The 22154-nt window shown below is 42.0% G+C and overlaps 1 protein-coding gene across 2 annotated transcripts in view; it reads left to right on the top strand.

The window, feature by feature from the left end:
* The window catches only part of tenm2 (teneurin transmembrane protein 2), a 274412-nt gene that overhangs the window by 181788 nt on the left and 70470 nt on the right, over positions 1-22154 (top strand). For both annotated transcript variants that reach the window (XM_041797918.1, XM_041797919.1), the window contains one exon: positions 9112-9350. In XM_041797918.1, the coding sequence (XP_041653852.1) occupies positions 9112-9350 (239 nt within the window). The remainder of the gene's footprint in view (positions 1-9111; positions 9351-22154) is intronic.

Here is a 22154-nt window from a genome sequence, read left to right as displayed (position 1 = left end):
AAATGTGTGTGTTTGTGTGCGTCATCGTGCATGTGCACTTCATCTTGACCCATTGGTGTGACAGCACTGAGAGGATGAAGATTGATCACCTAAGAATACCCCAGGGCTTGGATGACTGGCACAGAAAGAGAGAGATAGAAACAGACGAGGGGAGGAGCGGTGATAAAGCTGAGAAATATAAGTCGGGTGAGCGACAGAGAGAGAGAAGGGAAATGGAAAGGAATGGTTTACGGTAGAGGAGGGAGAGATAAAGAGGGAGAGAGGGGCAGAGAAATAGAGAGAGGAGGTGATTGAAGGAGATTGTTTTGGGGAGTGTGTGAGAGAAGATAGAAAGGCAGAGTAGGGAGATTGGGGCCCCTAGAACATGGATACATTTACCAGTGTGAGATAAATGACTATAGATGGCTGCCGCCATTGTGTGTGTGTGTGAGCAGGAGCCAGACTGAAAAAATACATTTCTCCCACTGCACACTTGTGCACGTGTGTACATGTGTTGCAGCATTTTGCGAGAAAGCATCTGATTTCCAATCGGTCCCTTGGAGCCTCATGGCTAGCTGATGCCAGTTTCAATCTCTCTCGGTGATCTCAGGACATACCTCTGCACCCCCTGCTTGCTCGGCTGTTGGCCACAGCTCTGGGGGAGAAATAAGATCACTGAGAGGGTTGCAGCATCTCAATTTATCTGGATAGAGCAGCAGAGGGAGGGGTGTTGTGGGGAGGTTGGTATAGGTTACTTTCAAATGCATTACTGTTGGGAGAGATTCCGAGGTGCTACCTGTGAAAACCAACGGAGTGGAGGAGAAGATAAAGGAGCTGGTAACGGAAAGCAACTCATGCTGAGTACAGTAACTACTACTGGCTACTACTACTTGCAGTAAATTGCAGGGCTTAATAATGATATGAATTTACTTCCATAAACATAACTTTGTAACCAAAAAAAAATCTGTTTCTCACAAAAGCCACTTGAACAAATAAGTATCGATTTTGATCCATCATTTTTTTTCGAATTTTCATTTTGGGAAAATGGTAGCCTTGGAGTTACAGTAAAATTTGGCTTTTTTGATTAAAAAAATACTTAAACCTCTTAAATGTCAAACCGAAAACATATCTCCACAAATTGATGTCAATAAGATAAATATATGTAATGTAAAATAAGTGACTGCATAAATACCCCCCCTCCCAAGTCAGTATTTTGTGGATGCACCTCTGGCTCATCTTGTTGTCTTTAAACCATTTATGTGCAGCTTTTACTGTATGCCTCGGGTCATTTTCTTGCTAGAGAATAAATCTTCTTCCAAGTCATAGTTCTCTTGCAGAGTGAATAAAATTGTCCTCCAAGATTTTCCTATATTTTTCCGCATTCATTTTACCTTCTACTGCCTACTGCTGAGAAGCATCCCCACAGCATGATGCTGCCACCACCGCTCTTAACAGTGGGGATGGTGTGTGTGTGGTGATATGCAGTGTTTGGGGTCTGCCAAACATAGCGTCATGTGTGATGACCAAAAGAACTCTGCTCCACTTGACCATGGAGGCCACTAGTCGAAAGTTAATGTGATGTTTCTTCAATAGCGGCTTTCTCTCTGCCACTCTCCCATCTCCCATCATCAGAACCTCCCATCTCAGCTGCTGAAGCTTGTAACTCCTTCAGAGTAGTCACAGGTGTCTGGGTGGCCTTTCTCACTAGTCTCTTTCTTGCATGGTCACTCAGTTTGTGAGCATGACTTGGTCTAGGTAGATTTATATATGTGCCGTATTCCTTCCGTTTGATGGATTTGACCGAACTTTTCAATAACCTTATCTTCAAGTTGGTTGGAGTGTTCTTTTAGCCTTATTGTGTAATGGTAGCCAGGAATACTGAATAACCCGCGACTTGAGACACATTCACTGCACTCAGGTGATCCCCACTTCACTAATTGTGAGAGTACTTTCACTAACTGGCTGGACCTCTGTTGAGTTAGCTCAGTCACTTTAAAGGGGGTGAATATTTATAATGAATATTTTCATTGAACTGATCTTACTTTTTAGAAATATTTTTTCCTTTTTTTCTTTTAGTCAAGCCAAATTAAATTAAGCATGATTGATTTATAATATCAATTACCGGTACGTTATATGTTTTGTTCCTCTTCTTACCCCATCATGAATGTAACAGGTGGACTGTTCATGTAGTAACCTTCAATGTTTTTCTTTGAGCCTTTCTCTATGAAATATTCTGGCTCAAACACTGTCAATGGGATGTTGCCCACATAGATGTGATATATATCCCACACATTAGATATGTGAAACAGTCTATATGGCATGTTGCTTGTCACTTTAACACTGTGGCTCAAGTTTGTTTGACTCATCATGGCACCTCTATGTATGGAGTTAATATGTTTCTCCCTCAGATATCCAACTAACCCTCACAGCTGTCTGATAACTCTGACCTGCTCATAGGTGGGACTGTGAGCGTTAATGTAAGTATATGGACATGTATCAGCCACCTAAATTGTCTGACAGTTAGTCTAGTGTGTGTCCTCTGGAGCTAGCCCCTGAGATATCATTAATAGACACTTAGTTGCTCCTGAGATGTGCTTAAAAGCTCCAGAACAGCTATTAAAGTGAACTTGTGGTAATATTATTGAAACTGAATGGAATAAGAGGTTGAAAACTTGACCAAATTATTGCCTTTCTTGCACATTAATCTCGCCTGGTGGTAAAAAACACACTGATATCTACAAATGATGTAAAGCAAGTCTTGGTGTTTTATTCCCCACAGTCTTAGGAATCAATATATGGATGTCACAAAGCAAGGAAACACACACTGTGAAACCCCCAAGACAATTCTGACTGATCTTTAAGATTGAACAGAAGGTGCAGAGGGTCAAATCCATGAAACATGACAAAGAAACACAGGTTTTCCCCCATCAAGTGACATCATTTTAAGAGAAAAGTCCAGCTGGATTTAGCACAGAGTAAAATGTGTGTCAAACTGATGATTATCAAACTAACTTCAGCTGACATCGCAACACGCCACTCTAATGAATTGCTTGGAAGCGAGTGTACAAGGTGATCAATGGATCAATCACTTGCCGAGTTTAATCAGATCAGATCCTGACACATCTCATCCACTTGATGATGGTTTAAACAACTGTGCTACTCATTAAATATGAGTCCTTTGGCGTGTGATGTGTCACTACAGCTCATCTTCCCTGAAGCTTAAAAAGTCTGATATTATATTACATAAAAATGCAGCTTTTGATGCTGCAAAAGCAATCAATCAGAAGCATTTTTCCTTGATTTACCTGCTGTTTTGAGGTATCCACATGTGGAACGCCTGCTTCTTTTGTGAAAGTGTCATTTGGCTGCTTTCATGTAACAAAAAGGTTGATATATAAATGCACTGAATGCTGTGCATCTTTCTGCCTTTTGCACATATCAGTCAGCCTCAGAATTTTCCATGTCCCTCTTCAAAGCGACACTCAGCAAATGAATGCCCATTATACTGCATCCATCTGCTGGTTATTGTTTCCTGCTATTGTAGCAGGGAAAAAAATCTCATGGCGCCGTCCTCCAGCATTCTCCACTCCCTGAGCCCTTTGTTTCATTCTCAGATCTGACCGTTTTGCAGTCACCCCCCTGCCGAGTCGACCTCCGCTAATTGTTCTCTACCTCTGATGATGATTCTCAGAGTGCTATCCTCAGCAACCACATGTTTGTGAGAGCTTATAAAATGACTGGTGTGTGTGGAGCGTGTGCGTCCGTCTGCGCAGGGGGAATGCAAGCTTTGACTTCTTGCTAATTACCCAGCATGCTCTCTGTTCTGTGGTTAATTGTCCAGGTCCTCCTTTCTCTCAATGGGGAGCATGGTTGGAAAGGAGTGAAAATGCATCCTCTGCTCATCTATCTGTGTGTTGTGTAATCTACAGCCTCCCTCTCTGTCCTTTGTCTTCCTCTTATGTCTTGAAGATGCAAATGAAATGTTTGGTAGCACATATGGGCCAAGCTCAAGAAGAAAAACCCACATAATTTTGCATGGTTGGATGCCTGACTCTGTGAATGTGTGTCACTGTGCGAGCATGCATGTATTTGTGTGCTTTGCATGTGTAAGACAGGTCGCATGACACAAGGTAGCGGTGTTTTGAGTTGTAGTGGTGGGCGAGAGGAGGAGAGGGGGGTTGCTGCTGCTGCTTGCAGCTCAGGAGAAGACGATGGCTGTGAGGGGGTGGTGGGGTGGTCTCTGTCAGCTCTCTCTAATTATGTGTGACGTTTCCATGCTGGACCACTGTCAAAAAAAAAAAAAAAACCACAATACTCACACTCAGACACACATAGGCTCAAACACACACCCGCGCCTAATGATACAGAGTTGTGATTGCTGGCTGCCTGCTATGATAGAACCCCTCCATAGTCCTCCGCAACATAAATCAATGTCAATTACCTCCCCAGAGCACATTAGACACTTTCCATTCCTACTCGTAATTAGTATGGCCCATAGACATATTCCCATCCCACATCAAGCTCACAGTGGAGCTTCAGTGCACAAACAACAAAGCTGGACTTGAGAGCGCAGGTTCAAATACATACCAGCACATGTAATAATATACACGGTGTCATATCACCCTCTCCTCGCAGTCACATACACATTAACAGCATCGTAATTAATTACCCCTAGCCATGCCATCACAGAGAGCGACAGCGGCTGTGAAAATGAGTTGCAGCGACGTTGCATGCTGGTTGACCTTGGAGTGTGCACTTTAGTGCATGCATTCCATGTGTATCCCAGCATTAGTGAGTGCAGATTTATGTGCACATATTAAGATAGGCTGGTATTTCTAGACAATAACCTCGTATTTCTTCACATGTCATTTCCTTGCACACTTCAGCCTCTATCTGTCTAGATAGGGTTTTTTTTTCCATCATTCCCTTATTTTCCTTGGTGTCACGCAGGGAATCTGACAGGTAAAGAGGGAAAAACGAGAAAAAAGAGAAGATTCCAGCAGGATACCAATCCAACAATCAGTGGCATGAGCGGATGAGAGAGTAAGACAAGAAACACAGCATGGTCTGGCTGAATAATTGATACAGAGTGGAACGGTACTCCCAAACCAAATCTTTATGCTTTGAGCAAATCACCTGTTTACACCAACTGTTTCAATGAAACTGCAATTATTAAAGACATAAAAAGGAAAAGGAGACCACGCAACAGAATGCAGTTTAGCACTATCTTAAACAGTAATCATCCAATACAGCCACAGCAGTGGGTTTTTACTGGTCTAACTGAGTCTGAATAAAAGAGACAGAGCTACTGAAGAACAAAGCAGTGACACACATTTGTGCACAAACACCTGTTTGTATCAGCTCACCTCACTGAAATCCATTGGAGGTGGCGCCAGAAATGAGTCACACGTCTAGAATCCTGAGGCAGACTTAGTAAAGACTGTGATGTCTTTGAACTCCACTTGACACCACTTAACAAAGAAAAAAGACTTTAACTTTAATGTCATCAACTTTTGACTTTATTTGACTTAAGTCTTTTAAGAATGGCTGACTATTCTCCCAAGGCTTAAAGACTGAAATATGTTTCTTGAAAAGGTTTCAACCATTCATTCCTCCGAAGGACAGGCTTTAATCACTTCGACAGAAGCCAACCATGTCACATGAAATAAAAGGGTGACTATAGTGGTGCGCAGCCTGTTTGCAAAGAGACAAAACATGACACCGCTGGTTATCATATTCAGATGTGAGAGTGTGGTTTAGTCCAGTACCAAGACATGCTGTGGGATCTTGTGCAACCATACTGTATACCTACAACTATACAGCAACAAGAGATACTCTACCAAAGAGGCTTGTGCAGGGATTTGAATATGGTCTGCCTTGAGGTTTTGGCTTGATCTCAGGTGTGCCTTGGGCAAACCTGTTTGAAAACCACAGGTGTAGTCTATCAAACACGTAGAGCACTATAATAAGGATGCAAAGTGCAGCCATCTAAAGCTGGCCACAACCTATTCAAGGCCAAATTTACCTCCCTGAGGCCCATTTTGACTTGAGAGCATGTAATAGCGTGTGCGTGTACAGTGCCTATGAGAAGTATTCACCCCCTTGGATACGCTTTAATTTGTTTGATAAATCAATCATGGTCAATATAATTGGGCTTTTTCACAAAAAAAGTCTTTGATGTTCAAGTAAAAACAGGTTTCTTTAAAGTAATGACAAAAAAAACTAATGTATATTCTCCCACTTTAAAGTTACTGACCTAATTCAACAGAGGTCTAACCAATTGGTGCTAGTAGTCTCACAATTAGTGAAATGGAGATCACCTGAGTGCAGTGAATGTGTCTAAAGTGGCTATAGTATAAAGACACCTGTGTCAGGAAGGTCCAGTAACTGGTTGAGCAGTATTCCTGGCTACCATTACACCATGAAGACAAAAGAACACTCAGAGAAAATGTTATCTAAATGTATAAGTCAGGGGATGGACACAAAAAAGATTCCAAGGCCCTGAACATTCCAGTTGAATCCATCATCAAGAAATGGGAGGAATATGGCACATGTGTAAATCTGCCTAGATCAGGCCAACTTATTCTTAGTTTTAGTCTTTAAATGAAATGCATTTTAGTTTTAGTCACATTTTAGTAATTTTTATCCTATTTAGTTTTAGTCTAGTTTTAGTCGACGACAACTCAAAACATTTTAGTCTATTTTTAGTCCATAAAAAGTCCTCACATTTTAGTCTTTACCTTTAGTCGAAGCGTTTATTTTCTTGTCTAAATCTGGTACCAAATCATGGCAGTGTGTTCTATGCACCCTGCCATACCTGGGGTCCCTGTTCTCTACCGCTGAGAGGCACAACAGCTACAGCTGCATTGTTTTTTGACAATTTACCCACAGTGGAGAAATATCATGGATTTTGAATGTCCAAAGAAAAATACATTAGACTTTAGTCTAGTTTAGTCATCTTGAGGACAAATAAACTTTGTTTTTGTCAGTTTTAGTCATCACAGATCTACTTTTGTTAGTCTTAGTCTAGTTTTTTGTCATGCAACAAAAGGCTGTCATAGTTTTAGTTGACGAAATTAACACTGATCAGGCCATCCTAAGAAACTGAGTGACTGTGCAAGAAGGAGACTAGTGAGAGAGGCCACCAAGACACCTATGACTAGGCCAAATAAGGCAAAGTTTAGTCAAGGTTTTATGGGAGAGTGGCTAAGAGAAAGCCACTGTTGAAGAAAACTCACATTAAATCTGGACTAGAGTTTGCCAAAAGGCATGTGGGAGACTCCACGGTCAAGTGGAAGAAAGTTCCTTGTTCTGATGAGATCAAAATGGTGCTTTTAGGCCATCAGACATCATCACAAACACACCATCCCCACTGTGAAGCATGGTGGTGGCAGCATCACGCTGTGGGGATGCTTCTCAACAGCTGGCCCTGTGAAGGTAGAGGGTAAAATGAATCTGGCAACATATAGAAAAATCCTGGTCTGTCTGCAAGAGGAGTATGGCTTAGAGAGGATTTATCTTTCAGCAAGACCTGAATCATACAGTAAAAGCCACACAGAAATGATTTGAAGACAACAAGGTGAATGTTCTGGAGTGGTTGAATCAAAGCCCAGACCTCAATCCAATAGAGGATTTGTGGTTGGACTTAAAAAGGGCTGTTCACACCCGATGAATGTGCAACTTGACAGAGCTTGAGCAGTTTTGCAAAGAAGACTGGAGTAAATTTGCCATGTCCAGATGATTGCAGCCAAAAGTGCATTGACTAAATATGACTTGAGGGAGTAATTTGAAATTGATTTGGGATGACTGATTTATAAAATCAATTAAAGGGTAAAACATCCAAGGGGGTGAATACTGTTTATAGCCACTGTACATGTGTGCACTCTAGAGACTCATTCTGTTTCCCTGGGGCCCACTCAAATCACCAGCCGTGGGTTTCAGGGACTCACTTTTCAGAAATTCTATCAGCATTGCTGAGTAGTAAAAATAATCTACATGCCTGACTTGGTTTGCCACTTTCTTATCATGCGTTATCTAGGATCTCAGCTTGTAAGTACCACAGCATTGAAATTTGGGGGGGAAAGTTGTATTAACCAAGAATTTATCATCGCAGCATGGCCAACATCTAGAGTGAAAGGAGGCCCTAAGCACACTTTTAACAGAAATTTTTTATCTCTTTTCAGACATGTCCACGCTCCCAAGGTCAGAAACTTGTCGAGATTAAAGTAGATAGAGCAAGATAGCAGAGCATACACACACTCTAAAACACACAAACAAGCGAGGAGACAAAAAGTCTCCCTCCACAGCCATGTTTGAGGCAATAGAGTGACCTCGCTTCTCTGATCTGTCACTCTCACCTGAGGGCTTTCTTCTGTTGTACCACCTGGAGTCTGTGTGGGGGCAGATTTCTACTCCCTGTGTGTGCTTGGAGTGTGTCGCCAAAGATTTCACAAAAGTTCTTCCAACTACTTTGTTCTTGAAAACTTTCCTGAAGTACACACTTTTACTTTCTACAGTATCGATATTTCTTCAAGGTCAGATCTGAGATAAGTCTGTGAGGGGCGTCTTTACAGGTATGAATAGAGGAAAACATGAGTAGCAAAGCAGTGAGGTGGGAAAACATGATGGTGAATGTAAGAGAAAGGGGAGCGAGAGAGGTGTTGGGTGAGCAGGTGCAGTGAAAGCAGAGGATAATGGGTAATATAAGGAAAGGGATGATGGTTCAAATCCCTTTTTATCCTCTCTTTCTGATCTCTGACCCCAGAAGGGGGACAGAGACAGGAAAGGAGGACGGCAGTGATCCTGTCAAACCATTCAGAGTAGAAATGAGGGCCATCGTAAGTGGGGTGAAAGAGAGCGAAGCAAGGGAAGGGGAAAGAGAGTCGAGACCTTGAACTGGAACGAGCAAAATTGGAGACTAAATCAGTTCAAGGATGTTCAAACCCATATGGCAGGAAAGGTTCAAAGAGAAATTGGACAGAAGCTCGCACATATGTGACCCTGTCATCTGGACTGGATTGGGTGGCAGATTGGTGTGTCGGCTTGTTTACCCTCCAACAGAGCTTTTTTTAACCCTTCTCCACGTTATGTCACCTGTGAAATAACCTCCGCTCTTACGCTTTTTCTTTTCAGGCACTTCTTGTTCAAGACGTCATCAGGGACAACGCCTCTCTTCAGTAGCTCCTCCCCCGGTTACCCCCTGACCTCGGGGACGGTGTATTCTCCGCCCCCTCGCCTGCTACCCAGAAACACTTTTTCCCGCTCAGCCTTCAAGCTAAAGAAGCCGTCCAAGTACTGCAGCTGGAAATGTGCCGCGGTGACCGCCATCGCAGCTGCTGCCCTGCTGGCCATCCTACTGTCCTACTTCATCGGTGAGTGAGCATTCACAGATTTTTATCCATGGTTTAATTACAGTTTATCTCAATCAGATCTGTGATTTTCAACTGATGGGTTGATACCCTAAAGTAGATAATGAAAATGATTTTAGTGGGTCACAAATGTGTGCGTCCAAAAAGATAATTCAGTCAGGACCACTATGTCAAGAAACACGCATGATTTATACATTTTCTCTTCATTAGCAGTAATTTTCTTTCATCACTGTGATTTATATTTGGTGGTGTGGCTGTTCTGTGATCCCCTACCCCTCCACTAGCTTATGTGGAAAGCATCAAGCAGGGATGACATACATTCAGAATGACATTGATTAAGTCAGATAAAACACAGAGGAGGAGCTGGGGTGGAGGAGGGTTGCAAAAAGCAGTGAAGCGCCAGGCTAGAGCAGTTTGAATATGGCAGCATGAGTGCAATCAGCCAAAATGTGCTGGCTATCAGCTGATGAGGGTTTGCTTGAAATCAAGCGCTCGATTTTTGGCATAAAGTCAAAAATGTCCCAACGTGCCCTAAGTGTATGAGCAAATAGTTTATTTTATTCCATTTTGCAGTGATAACAAGTCACTTTTGGTTGTTTTGTCTTGGTTTTCATGACTTATTCATCCTGTTATCTTGCTACAACAAAGCTGGTTCCCCGCGATGATGTGTTAATTTCTTGAGATCTGTGGAACACAATAAAACTGTTGTTTGGTACCTCCACTAAGAACGACTAGACTAGCCCCATCAGTATTCTCTTTGAATCATGTCTGAAGACATATCTTCATCAAAAAGTCACTTTTTAATTCAGCTTAAACCATGGTGCCTCATTTATTTAAAGCTATTCTTTTATTCAACCATTGCTTTAGGTTTTATCTTTTATTCTTTCATCTAATTGTTTGATGTTGTTCCTTTTTATTCTTTTATAGTCAGCTTCTCATTTTTACTCCTTTATTTGGTTCAATATGTCTTCCTTTTTTAATCTCTACTTTATTTTTTATTGTTTATTTGTTGTAGAGCTTTCATGTTTTATGAAGCATTTTTTAAAGATTATTTTGGAGGCTCTAAGCCTTTATTCAGATAAGACAGAGGATAGAGGTGGAAACAGGGTAGAGAGAGAGAGTTTTCCGTAAAAATATGTGGACACAGGCCCTTTAACAAGTTTGTTTTGCCCTGTCTCTCTTCAGTCATACAGCACCAATGAAAGTATTCACCCTCTTGGTTGTTAAACTCTTTTATTGATTTCATAAATCAATCATGGTCAATAAAATATGCCTTTTTTGAAAAAAAAAAAAAAAACTCAAAGTGAAAACAGACTTCTACAAAGTAAGGTAGTGGGAAACATGAGTGACTGCTTAAATAATAATCCCTCATAAAGTGAATGACCTTTTTCAACAGAGGTCCAGTCAGTTAGTCCTAGTAGTTTTACAATTACAAAATGGGGATCATCTGAGTGCACTAAATGTGTCTCAAGTGATTGTAGTGTAAAGACACCTGTGTCTGGGAGGTCCAGTCTCCAGTTATCAGTATTCCTTGCTACCATTACACCATGAGTGTAATGGTAGCATCAGAGTGAAGGCTATTGAAAGTCAGGGGATGAGTACAAAAACAATTCCAAGGCACTGAACAAGCCCTAGAGTTCAGTTAAATCTATCATTAGGAAATCCACAAGGCCATGCTCAGAAACTAAGTGTGCACCAAGATACCTATGACTACTCTGAAGGAGTTACAAGCTCCAGCATCTGAGAATGGGGAGACTCTGCATACAACTGCTATCTAGGTTGTTCACCAGTCAGAGCTTTATGGGAATTTGGTCTGATGAGACCAAAATGGTGCTATTTGGTCATAAGACAAGATGGCATTGTCACCATCCCCCTTGTTAAGCACAGTGGTGGCAGCATCATGACCTGCGGATGCTTCTTAGCAGTTGGCTTTGGAAGGCCTATAAAGGTAGAGGGTAAAATAAATGTCTGCAAGAAAACTACAGCTTGGGAGAATATTTCTTTTCCAGCAAGACAATGACCTGGCTGGACTTGAAATTGGCTGTCCTTTAATGTTCCCCATGCAAACTGACAGAGCTTGAGTGGTTTTGCAAAGAAGAATGGAGTAAAGTTGCAGATGTGCAAGCCTGATTGAGACCTATCCACACAGACTCAGTGCTGTGATTGTAGCCAAAGGTGCATCTACTAAACACTGACTGGCAGTGGGTGAATATTTATGCAGTCACTTATTTTACAGTTCATATTTTTATTTAATTGACATTACTTTGTGGAAATCTGTTTTCACTTTGACATTAAAGAGGGCTTTTCTTGTGTGTAATGACTTCTCAATAGTGTTTTTCTTCTGACAGCTTGGTTTATAATGTTAAAACAGTTTAATTCTAAGCACAGTTAAGTCTGTTTTGACATGATTGTTCAATTTGACGGAAGACTCAGAGGTTTTTGTCATTTCGTCTGAAAAATGTGCTGTGTTCACAGTTTAGAGAAAAGAGAGCGAAGTTTCAGCAAAGGTGTCTTAGCAATATGAAACAATGTATTATAAGAAGTCAAATAAACCTAGAACCAATAAAATGTTCAAAAAACTGTCGCTAACTCTGAATGAACACATGCTTAGTCACAATTTCTCTTTTGTCAGGTTAGTTAGCCGTTTTTTGTTTTGCACTGACACCTACATGAAATTTTCTTTTGTTTTTGTTCATCCCAGACCACAGACAAAACATGTCAAGCTAACAGCTTGTTCACAACACAAAGCTCATTTTTGAAGTGTAAGCTTTGTTACTGTAGCCAAAGTCAAAATCAGTCTCAGCAGGAGCCCTGGCCCCCACTCAGCAGCAGTAAACAGCCACTCAGACATACAGACAGATACATAACAACACCGTAGTGGAGCTGTTTCCACAGCCAGGTATCAGACAAGGTAGGATTCATAACAGACTCAGCAGGGACATGGATGTTTTTCACTAATCTCAAGCCAAAACATGATAGTTGTACTTAAAGGAATGGCAGATACTCAAAGGAGAGCTCTTACAGAGTCTCTCAGGAAGAGGCTGTGATGGCTATCTACAGAGAAATCTGTTGGACTAGAGGGAGAGAGAGGGAGCTTAGAGCTTGTGGGCATTTGTGTAGGCGTTGGTTTGGTTCCTCCTTGACCTCATTTACAGGACAAGAGATGGCAGACTTGTGTCTGGGTGTGCATGTTTATAGAATAGACAAAGGAAATCTGAGGAACAGATGCATGTATGTTTGAAATCGTGTCTGTGTGTAGATGTGGAGGCAGATGTGTCACTGAGCCGTTGATTGGCCTCTTACCCCAGAGACTGGAGTCAACAGATGGGGGAGCTCAGGAAAGAGTAACATCAGCAGAAAGAACAAACTCCTTATTGCCTCTGCATACATTATTAATATAGTTTACATTATTTATAAAATTATATTTTTAGACATATATTTTTATATATGTCACCATCCATCGAGCTATCCAAGTCAGCATGCATCAGTGTGTTTGGGAATTATGCACCTAAGCTTGCTCACCAGGATGAGTCCAAATTGCTTATGTGCACTCAAGTCTGCACCTGCTGCGTGTTTGTGTGTGCATGCACACGCGTGCATGCTCTGTGCATCCCCTCAGACTGCCCTTGAGAGTGGTGTGTGTCCTCCAGAGCAGATCAAGGCCCCTCGCCTGGGGCACACAGACAGATCCATCCTCTCCTGAGCCCTACACGGTCACACTAAGCTGGACAGCCACATATGGAGCTGCAAAAAAAAAAAAAAAAAAAACAGGAGAGGGGAGAGGGAGGAAGGCCACAAAACACTGCAAAAGTTCACCACACCTCCCCCCCGCAGATACTCGAGGGCAGGGATTCAGCGGAGCATACAAACAACTAAAACCTCTGTTTATCCATCTTATTTTATTAGTGGCGTTTTTCCCCTTTGGGGCTTTAATGACGCAAATATTTGTCTCCATCAGGGAACATCTAATTGTTTAAAGCAGCTATAAGTTAAATTAGGAGGTAATGAGGAAAATCATTCCAAAATGTGCCTTATCTTAGACAATAATTGCAGCCTTATCCACATCCTTTTAGCAATGTATCAGTGTTAGTGTGCCATCTGGATACTTGCCAGGTACATACAACTTGTTTACAACAGTGACTGTCTGTCTTAATAATTGGTTGCATTTGCTCATTAGCCATCTTACAGAACTGGTATTTAAGCTTCTAAAGAAAATGATAAGCCTTTTGCAAGTTTACCGTTTAATGCTGTAATTTTAGAATGGACTTAGGAGAGTGTATTTATTGTTTCACTTTAAGCCAAAAGTCGTCTCGTTGCAGCCGAATTGGCTATAATTCTGCAAACAGAACAAGGCTGAATCACACTTTATTGTTGTTATTACTTTTGCTAACTCCGTGGCCTTTTTTCAGCTGTTGTAAGGAAATATTTTGCTCTGCTGTGTTGTCTGTGCCGAACAGAGCTGTAGCAGAGCTGCCAAGCCTGAAACCCTTGTGTTTACCTAGCTTTTTGTACTGTTAATCGTGCTGCGAGTTTCAGGTGGAGGAGTACACTGCTCATGGGGAGGGTTGGGGGTAGGAGGGTTCTACTTTGTTTGTGTGTGTTATGTAGGTGTGTGGGAGCGCAATACTCACCGGGGGGATTGTGCAGAGCACCCAGAGTCATGCAGCGTGAAGAGGACCCCTCTGAGGCGTCCACCCAAGAGCCCACTCATAAATTACACCCGGACACATGTGCCTGAACAGCACTTTTTGTGCATTGTGTGTATGCATGTGTTTGTGCGTGCTCCTTCCCTGAGAAAAAAAACACATGGGGAGTCTGATTGTGAGTCTTTGACGGTGCGCTAGCTTACAAAGGAGTTCTTTTTTCTCAAAACATAAAATCAAAGAAAAAAGCTAGAAAATACACTCACCAATCTTCCTGAAACACACGTACACATACGTATGCAGGCACAGTGTGAACCCTTTAGAAACGGAAGTACCCAGCATGCTTTAGGAGGAGGCGACATTTCTTTGAAGCTTATTCACTGAGTCCAACTGTTGGGATGGAGCCGTAGGGATGAGATAAGCACTCACACGTGTTTAAACAACATGGCAGAAACATGTGCAGCTGTGTCTCTTTGCATTTCTCTATGTAAATGTGTATTTTTGAGAGTCAGAAAGAGGTAAAGCTTTCGTTTTCCAGACTCCAGCAGAGTATGGCCTCCTCTTTACATGTGAAGGAATGACTGAACGGTTGGAGGGAGGAGGATAAACGAGAGTGCTTGTTCTTCATTCCCCTGGCGTCTTGTTTGCTTGCTCCGCATGGAGCACCGGAGCCAAAGGAGAGGTGGTTGCTAGGATACAGGTGAGCGGTTGGCATACAGGAGGGAGGACAGGTTCGTCATTGTGAACGGCAACCTGGAGAGAGCGAGATAGAGGAAGAAGCAAAGGGAGAGGAAGAAAGAAAAAGTGCGGGAAGAGTTGCAGAGAGGGGAAGAAAGGGGGAAGCGTCGCTGTCAGCATGTTGCCACAGCGTGAAAGGGGAGAAGAAGAGGAGGAAGATGGAGGAGAGATGGAGGAGACGAGGGCTGATGCTGATATGTCACTGTCGATGCCCTAAGAGATGAAAGCGAGAGGTTAAAGGGGGAGCAGGAGAGGAGAGAGGGCTGTTGTAGGGCTGGGCGATACGGACTAAAAAATCACACCTTAGTAGTTTTTTTTTTTTTAAAGATTAGCAATAGATAATATATAAACTGAGCACAAAAGTAAGGAAATTTGTGTTTGGTACATTATTTCTTTGTTGTAACAATGCTTCTTGGTAATGAATCTTACACTGTTGGAAAGCCTGTTTATTTCTCTTTTAAATGGAGCCACTTTTGTAAGGAACATATATTTGTGGGATGAGCAGCAGAGCTAAGAATATGGGTTGCACCCATGAAAAACTTGCCAAATCTTCTCTGCCACCGCCAAACAGCATTTTCTGCCTTTGATTCTTGTTGGTGGATTGGATGGTTGAAGTCTGAAGAAACAAGACATATATGTGATTTAACAATTCAATAATTTAACAAACAGTAGCCTCAGCAGCAAGAACCATACACAGCCACAACAGCCTGACACCTCCTCATGCTGGTCGCCAGCCTGGTCACACCGCTGTTGGATGGCATCCCCTTCTTCAGCCAGCATTTGTCACAAGCCCGCCAATGTGGTGGGGTGGGGTTGAGGTCAGGACTGCTGGCAAGCCATTCCATCTCTAGGTAGTCTCTGATAAACCCCGCTCCGTAGGGGCCAGCATTGTCATCTTTGAGGATATTCAGTCCAAGACTGTGGAAATATGGGATTGCCACTGGTTGCAGAATCTCATCTCCATATAGCCTTGTTTTTCTGCTAATGGAGATACCGTCCCACACCATCACACTGCCTCCACCTAAAGATGTTACTGTGTCGGTACAGTAATCAGCATAACATTCTGCACATTTTCTCCACACTTTGACTGTATGACCCAACTGTTGTAGGCAGAATCTGGACTCATGGCTGAACATAACATTCTGACACCAGCGGAAATTGGCATGACGGTGTAGGCAGTCATGGCAGGCCTCTTGGCAGGCCCTCTATGAGGCTGGAAATTGGCTACAGGCAGTCTGTTCCAGATTGTCTGGGCAGAGAGTTGTTGGCCATATCATCTTGCAAACTTTGAATGCAAACCTGTAGAAGACAGCCTATGGCTCCTAAGTGCTGACAGGGTAAGGAAGCTGTCTTCTTGGGCTGTCGTCACTCATGTTTCCGTCCTGTTATATCTCCTTTTATATGGAACTTGGCCTTCAGGTCGGAGACGGCATGAGTGCTCACTCCAAATAATGCTGCAACTTGGTTTTGTGAAACACCAGTCTGACGTTGCCCTATTTCACACGCCCTATCCAGATCAGTCAGCCTGTGCATGGGTCAAGCTTAGAATAGAGCAGAGTGGAGTGGCCCTTCTGGTACATGCTGGAGACAGACCCAGGTCCTACAGTAGAAATACAAAGGTTGACTGGAGAGGGGACGCAGGTGGCCTAGCATTTAGGTTGTGACTCACCTACACTGGACAACCAGAGTCATGTACAACCTGTGGCTCAGTGTCATTCCCCAGTCTCTCAGGTTTTTGACTTTATCAACTGTCATAGCTCTACGATAAAGGCATAAAAAAGCCCAAAGATAAATAATAAATGGCTGACTAGAAAGGCCGTGATTTGCTCTGGCATGGGCAGCATGAATGGAAGACTGTGCAGGTGGATTTCACAGAAATGGTTCATCTAGAACCATTTCTCTGTAGCTTTTGCTGTATGCTTCCGGTCATTGTCTCTCTGGAAATTTTTTTTTTTTTTCTCAAGCCGTATTTCTGTTGCATACTGAATAAGATCATCCTCCAAGATGTCCTATATTTTGCTGTATTAATTTCACCCTCTTCCTTTCCAAGCCTTCCAGCGCCAGCTGCTCAGAAGCATCCCCACAGCATGATGCTGCCACCACCATGCTTCACAGTATTTCTCCTGCAGTTTTTGTACAAGAAAAACAACACTGAGTGCTTCAGACTTCTATTTTTTTGTTGTTGGGGTATTGAACAGATGTCAAAAGCATTTGAAATGTTCCTTGAAAAAAGAAGATTAAAATGCTAACTTCCCTCTGAGACTGCATTTTAGGTAGATTCTCTTGTGGTTGATAAGCATATTACTGTTGGTGTTTTTATACTGTTAATCTTTTGACTGGGCTTTTTTAAATTAGCATCAACATAAACTACATTTCTAAAAACATTTTCTTACTTTATATCTCATTTGAAAATATATGCATACATCTTAAAAACTTGACATATTTCCCAGCCCTCGGCTGTTGTTTGCGACTGCTGCGAGAAAGAGAAGGAGCTGATGGAGGGGAGGAGTGGGAGTGACAAGACAGCCAGGTGTGGAGAGGAGAAACTGAAGGGAGGCAGAAGGAGGAGAGATGAAGGAGAGCGTGGCCTCCCGAGGCTCCGTCACCTGGAGTATCTGTGGGACTAATGTCTCCTAATTGATCACAGCGAGCGGAGAACAGAGGGAGCGTGACAGAAAGAGGAGAGGACAGAGAGAGAGACTGTGGAGGACGAGAACGAGGGATGACGGCAAAAGAAGTTAGAAAGGATGAAAGAAAGAAGGATGAAAGCCTCAGAGGAGAGGAAGTGTACTGAGGGAAGAAAAAGACAGAAAAAGAGATGCATGGTGGTTAGAAATGAGAGGAGAGGCTGGTTTGATACATAGATGAAAGATCGAGGACATGTCAGAGTAGTTGAATCCAGGTGGAATGTTTTCACACGTATACAGAGGTATGCCCTTCACTACAATGAGTAAACTTGCTAGCGGGCGCTTGTGTCACCTTTGCAGGGGTGTTTGGTGTGAATGTGTGCGTGATGGCTGAATTTGTCGGGCGCAGTAGCACACTCCACATGGTATTGTCACCACTGATGAATGAGCGAGTGAGCACAAATACACACCAACACACACAATGTATTTTTAGTCTTACTCTCAGCTCCCCTGTCTGTTGATTAAACAGACCCACACACACACACCCACACACTCACACACACTGTCATCGAGGTTGACCTTCATGCCTCTAAGCCGACCGCTTTCCATCCATCACTGCTGTCTCGCTGCTCCAGACTGATCACAATCGCTTACCAGCCATTCTTCCCAGTTATAAGTGTCTCCCTTCAGTGCATTCATATCACTGCTATCTTACATAACAAGTGAAAAGACATAAAACCCTGCTAAATAATCAAGCTTTTCAGTTTAGAAAAACTTTGGCGTATAATAACCAAAATGGAGAGTGCAGCAGTAATAATAAAGCTGTTGACTTTTCCGTCGAGTGTTTCCCTGCATTATTGTAATATTTGAGTTTTTTTAATCTAATGCAGCTGTACGGGTTCACAGGAAAATACTGAATAATACCGTGCCTACAAAATGTATTCACCCCTTCGATGTGTTACCCTTTGATTTATTTCATAAACCTGAAATTACAAAAAAACCATTCAATCCAAAATGAAAACATATTTCTACATAGGAATGTCAAGTAGATAATTAAACTGTAAAGTAAAATAAGTGACTACATAAATATTCACCCCCTTCAAGTCAGTGTTTAGTAGATGCAACTGTAGCTGCAATCACAGCACTGAGTCTGTGTCGATAGGTCTCAATCAGACTTGCACATCTGGACACTGCAATTTTACTCCATTCTTCTTTGCGAAGTTAAGTCAGGTTGCATGGTGATCGGGCATGAATAGCTCTTTTCAAGTCCAGCCACAAATTTTCTTTTGGACTGAGGTTCAGCCTTTGTCTCATCCACCCCAGAACATGCACCTTGTTGTCTTTAAACCATTTCTGTGTAGCTTTTGCTTTATGCATATTGTCATTGTCTTCCTAGAAGATAAATCTTCCAAGCCGTAGTTCTCTTGCAGACTGGATAAGAATGTCCCTCAGGATTTTCCTTCATTTTGCCCCATTCATTTTACCCTCTGCTTCCTCTGCTGAGAAGCATCCCCACGGCATGATGCTGCCAGCACCATGCTTCACAGTGGGGATGGTGTGTCTGTGGTGTTTGGTGCCCGCCAAACATAGCATCTTGTATGATGGCCAAAAAGCACCATTTTGGTCTCATCAGACCAATTAACTTTCTTCCACTTGACCATGGAGTCTATCTCATGCCTTCTGGCAAACTTTACTCCAGATTTATATGAGCTTTCTTCAACAGTGGCTTTCTTTTTGCACTCTCCTATCAAACTTTGACTAATGAAGAACCCAGGCAACAGCTGTGTTGCAGAATCTCTCCCATCTCTGCTGAAGTTTGTAACTCCTTCAGAGTAGTCATAGGTTTCCAAAACTTGATCGCCTCCATGCCAGGTGAATCTGCTGAACTGTGGTAAAAACCACTTTTTTGTAAAGTGTAGGGATTGTACTCAATGCATGAAGAAATTTCATCATGATGGGTGCAGCTCACAGGTCCATTTAGAGCTGTTAAGTTCTAACTTTCCTCCCTTCCTTTTCTAAATGTGCATTCAGGATCATGTGATTGCAAACAACCTGTTTACTAATCCCACTCAAACCTTTATGCAAAGTCACATGCCACTGACACAGTAGTGGAAAAGTATTCATTTTGACAGCTATTTCTAATTTTAATCTCATTTTTAGTCTTCAGATTAAATGAATTTTAGTTTAAGTCACATTTTAGTCATTTCTACCCTTTATTGTTCTAGTCTAGTTTTAGTTGACGTTAACTCAAAATCATTTTAGTCTAGTTTCAGTCCATGAAAAGCCCTGTAGTCTGAAACTAGTCCAAGCATTTATTCTCCTGCCTTAATCTTGTACCAAATCATGGTGGAGTTTTCTATTCACTCTGCCAAACCTGGGGTCCGCCGATAGGCAGAGGAGCTGCAGATGCATTGTATTTTGACAGGTTAACCCACATTGGAGAAATATCATGGTTATTTAATGTCTGGCAAAAACTAAATTACCTTTTAGTCGCTTTTTAGTCTTCTTGATGAAACTTAACTTACTTTTAGTCGATGTAAGTCTTCAAAGATCTTTTTTTAGCTAGTCATAGTCTAGTCTTTGTCATGGAAAAAAAGGCTGATGATAAACATTTTTTAGTCATAGTTTTAGTCAACGAAATGAACACAGTCACATTTGCATATGACTGCAGGGGCTGGGTATAAAACCCTCAACATTCATTGAAAAGTTGTTGACTTTACTGAACCAGAGTTGACCCCTCATACTGTTCTTCATGCCATCATAATGAAAGAGTGTCAAATGGATAAACAGCCATACACTTTGTAATAAATGCTTTATTTTCAGATTAAAATGTTGTTTCCTTCTTGGATTGCTTGATTTACTAGTTTTCAGAAGTTTCTTATACTTGTAAATATATCAATTTTTCAAAGTGGGAAAGCTAACTTTTAATAAAAACATAAAAATCCGTGTTTTTGAGTTGGAAATGTTCTCTCCTTTTCTGGCTTTGTAATTTTCCTGTGATTTCACAAGTATCTCTGTTTGACCCGTCAGGGGGTCTCAACCCAGGAGCTTGTCTTTGCAAGCTGTTTGAACAAAGAAATGTTTTCTTCTTGCATTTTTCATTTTCTGATCTGGTGAGGTGGAACTAAGATTAAATAAGAATCAAAACAGTGTTTGCGTTTGGTGCAAAACTATGAATATACCCTGAGGGGGTCCTGACCCAAAGTTCGTCTCAGTACTTCAGTAAGAAGAGGGAAAAAAGGAACAAAATGCAAATGAGCAGCTAATTACATATCAAAGTTTGTAAAATGTAATTTTTTTTCAGCATGTCTTTTTTAAAGCACTTTTTATTACAAATAGAAATAGTGAGGCCTTGAACTGTCGCTGTGAGTTGTGTCTCACAATGTGGCTGCTTTCCAAACCCAGCACCTTGACCCCAAAGTCCCCTCTCACTCTGCGTGTGGCTTCCCTTCTGCTGATCCAAGGTGGAACAGCTAGAGGTCAGGATGTGTCGCTCATGCCAGTGTTCGCGTGCGTGTCATTATACCTTTGGTGCGTGCTTGTGTGTGTGTGCTGAGGTGAAGGCACAGTCAGGCATATGGTGAATTCAGGAACCTGGGCATAAGGATCAGACGTAGGGCGGGTGTCTGTAGCAGCAGGGCCTGTCGCACTGATAAGGTTGGGATCTTACCACACGACGCCAGTCCAGGAAAAGGGCAGGGCACGGCCAGGACCAGCCACAAGGTGCTACGCCATCTGCACTGAGGGATAAATGGGTCACAAGCACTGGTCGGGTGGCACAAAGCAAGGTGCACACTTGTTCTGACAGTGGTGCTTCACCCTTTGACTTGTTAGAATACCTGCAATTTTTGGACACATTTTAAAGCAATGGTTCTTTGGCTTCAAGACCCACCACTACCTCCTTAGTGAGACATTGCTACTGATGTATACAAAAAATTTCCACCATTCAAACTTGTTTTATGAAAAATATTGCAGTTTGGAACTTACAAAAAACAAAATGTAGTACTGAACAAAAAGAGGACAAAAAACATGTTTAATAAGTGCATTATTGACCACCAAACTAGCCTCACCATAACTGCTGGAGACTGTGTGGACACACTGACACTAATCTCTCCAGTATCTTTTGGACATATCCAAAAATTCAGATTTGGGTAAAAATTTGTTTCCCTCTGAAAAAGATTTTAGACCATGGGATACAAAGTGATGTTGATATTTTATTTTAGCTTTTTCCAGGTTGGATGTTCAGCATCTTATACAAAATCTTTGCAGAACTGTACCACCTGACCCTATCAAACCAGCTCAACTACTTCAAGTCCCACGGATGAATTTAGATAATCCACCTTCACCTTTTATAGTTGTACTTGATAGATATCCTTACTGTCCACTAATGACATGGTTAACTATAGATATTAATAAGTTTCCTACATTCCTGATTTCAAGTAAACAAAGCAGAGTCTGTGGTACACATCAGCTTGATTTATATGGGCGGGGTTTACTTTTACTGGAAGTTGATGGCAATGGCTGCCACCAGTGTAGCTCAGATGTAGCTAAAGCATAGTGGGAGTTTGATCCAAACTGGACCATGTTTCTTTATTAAATAAAGAGCAAAGAACAGAAATGAGCAGCTGCTTCAGCATGAGATGGTGTTAGTTATCGGTGGGGTCTAGTTCCCTGTAAGCCAGGATATACAATGGCTACCACTGGTGTAGCGATTAGCTTGGATGTAGCCAAAATATAGCAGCAGTTTTATTAGAACTGGGCCACATTGAGCCCGGCGTTGTCATATATGACAAAAAGAG

Source organism: Cheilinus undulatus, linkage group 10, assembly GCF_018320785.1.
Source record: "Cheilinus undulatus linkage group 10, ASM1832078v1, whole genome shotgun sequence".
In the NCBI taxonomy this organism is placed as follows: domain Eukaryota; kingdom Metazoa; phylum Chordata; class Actinopteri; order Labriformes; family Labridae; genus Cheilinus; species Cheilinus undulatus.
The sequence above is the reverse complement of the archived record's forward strand: the minus strand, read 5'-3'. Positions and strand labels throughout refer to the sequence as shown.